A 2,769-nucleotide genomic window follows, 5' to 3' on the forward strand; every position below is an offset into this window, starting at 1 on the left:
ATCAACTAAGAGCCATGCCTCTGGGTAGATCTATGGGAGGTGAGGGGTTTCCTGAGTTTCCAGGAAGGATTAAATGAAAGAGGGATAGTGTCTTAGTTAGGGTTTTACTGCTGCGAACAAACACCATGACCAAGGCAACTCTTATGAGGACGATATTTAATTGGGGCTGGTTTACAGGTTCAGAGGTTCAGTCCATTATCATCAAGGTAGGAGCGTGGCAGCACCCAGGCCGGCATGGCGCAGGAGGAGCTGAGAGTTTTACATCTTGTTCTTGAAGGCAAACAGGAGAGGACAGGATTCCAGGGAGCTAGGATGAGGGTCTTAAAGCCCACACCCACAGTGACACACTTCCTCCAACAAGGCCATGCCTGCTCCAATAAGGCCACACCTCCAAATGCTGCCACTCCCTGGGCCAAGAATATTCAAACTATCACAGAGTGAATAGCCCTTTCTAAGAAGTGGAACTGCTTTTGCCTGTTCACCTTCACTAGTGGCTGCTAAGTGCATAGGCTTTGTCGCTGCCATCCTTACTGACATCAGAACCCAGCTTCCACAGCATTCCAACGTTGACTGAAGATCAGAAGCTCCCACAAATCCTCCAGGCCCTCAATGCCAGGCTGAGACCACTGAAGTCGCCAGGCTAAGCACTGGGCAGCTACAGGGTTCTCTGCCTGTAGACAGCCATTGTTAGACTGCCCAGCCTGCCCTGTGTGAGACAATCTAATGAATCCCATTTGAACTATATATATATTCATTCTATCAGTTCTGTTCCTCTAGAGAACTCTAATAAGGGGTTTATCCAGCTTATACTTCTACACTGCTGTTGATCACCAAAGGAAGTCAGGACTGGAACTCAACTAGGTCAGGAAGCAGGAGCTGATGCAGAGGCCATGGGGGGATGTTACTTACTAGCTTGCTTCCCCCTGGCTTGCTCAGCTTGCTTTCTTATAGAACCCAGGACTAACAGCCCAGGGATGGCACCACCCACAAGGGGCCTTGACCCTGATCACCAACTGAGAAAATGCTTTACAGCTGGATCTCATGGAGGCACTTCCCCAACTCCTTTCTCTGTGATAACTCCAGCCTGTGTCAAGTTGACACAAAACCAGCCAGTACAACCAGGGATCCAAAATAACTCACTGTAACCCAGGACTTTGCATATTTTGGGTAATGGTAAGTACAACTCTATCACTGAGTTGTACTTGCGGCCCCACAGCAAGTTTTTAAACCCATGCTGTGGAGCAGGCAAGCATGGGGATTACTTTAGCAGCCTAGGACTGTAGTAGGAAGGGTTATATTCTCTCTCTCTCTCTCTCTCTCTCTCTCTCCCTCTCTCTCCCTCTCTCTCTCTCTCTCTCCTCCTAATTCACTTGGCAGCCTAGCTCTATCACCTACCCATTCGGTGTTCACATCCCTCTCCAAACAATGTGCATAGCAACCTGACAATCCCTGAACCTCTTACGTATATCAGGTCACACGTACCTGAATCTCTTAACAGTACTATGGATTTCTCCACTCTTAGTAACAGTCTCATTTAGACAGTTTCTAGCCTCATATATTCCCAGTGTATCCTATATGAAGAATAAAAGGGGCAGCCAGCGTGAACCAATGCAATTTCAGGTGCATGTGCAAAGGGGTAAACTGTCCTTCAAGTGAACTTTCGGAGAGAATCCCTTATTTACAATCTTAGGTCTGTGCGTACTTGTGCATGCATATAGTTAAAATCAGATGCATTATGGGAAAGGATGAGCTCTGTGGGAAGGATGAGCATATGACATAATCTATCAATCAAAATACGGAACCCCTCAAGCCACTCTCCACAGTAGTCAGCCCCTTCTTTCTTTAGATCCTATAAGAAAGAGATTCTAGGTCCCTGCCCAGGCGTCATGATGGGCAGCAAGATGGCTTCTGCCACTAGGGTAATGCAACTAGGGTAATGCAGGTAGTGAAGCCACCTGCTCCATTAATAAAATTCCCTAACAGAAGAGACAAACCTAACCTCAGTGAAGCTTTGGGATCTGCTGCACTGCCCTCCCAGTCCTCTGTCATTTCACAGCATTCTAAAGGAAGTATGTCCCCAGATTTACTGATGCATCAGGAGCCACCAGACACTGCAGAAATAATAAACTCAGCTGGGAATGGTGGCGCACGCCTGTAATCCCAGCACTTGGGAGGCAGAGACAGGCGGATTTCTGAGTTCAAGGCCAGCCTGGTCTACAGAGTGAGTTCCAGGACAGCCAGGGCTACACAGAGAAACCCTGTCTCGAAAAACGGAAAAAAAAAAAAAAAAAAGAAAAGAAAGAAAGAATAAACGCATTACCTCAGAAATACAGAAGGAAACCGATGTCTCAAGAGGAAGTGGAATTTATCTGTCTTGGGGGTCCGGAGTGATCATCGTGGCTGCTGCTTGTCATCAGACAGAAGGATTAGGACTTCCACAATGTCAAATGAAAAGTCATATATTAAACAACCTTAATAAATATTCTGTAAGCAGAATGAAGTATAGAAACTCCAAGTGGTCACTTGTGTCTCCTACATTATGTTTCTTGGTCGGCTTCCCTACCTTATTAAAGTCAACATTTTTAAATGCTAAAAAAAAGAAAGAAAGTGAACCTAGGCTACAGCCTAAGACCCTTGAATATTATCACTCTTGTGACCAGCTATCATTCTTGAGATATATCCTCTCTAGTCCATACTAACCCTTCATTTCTAATAGATATCTATCCCTTTACAGATCTGTGTAGCCCTAATTTTCAGTTCTTTAAGTGA

At 45.6% G+C, this 2,769-nt stretch overlaps 1 protein-coding gene across 1 annotated transcript; it reads left to right on the plus strand.

The window, feature by feature from the left end:
* The first annotated feature begins 1,886 nt into the window (after positions 1–1,886).
* LOC127680185 (alpha-ketoglutarate dehydrogenase component 4-like) lies at positions 1,887–2,391 on the plus strand. Its single transcript, XM_052175750.1, is given in 3 exon segments — positions 1,887–1,910; positions 1,913–2,141; positions 2,303–2,391. Coding segments are annotated over 3 exon segments (342 nt in total).
* Positions 2,392–2,769: the final 378 nt, after the last annotated feature.

This window comes from Apodemus sylvaticus, chromosome 3 (assembly GCF_947179515.1).
Source record: "Apodemus sylvaticus chromosome 3, mApoSyl1.1, whole genome shotgun sequence".
NCBI classification, from domain to species: domain Eukaryota; kingdom Metazoa; phylum Chordata; class Mammalia; order Rodentia; family Muridae; genus Apodemus; species Apodemus sylvaticus.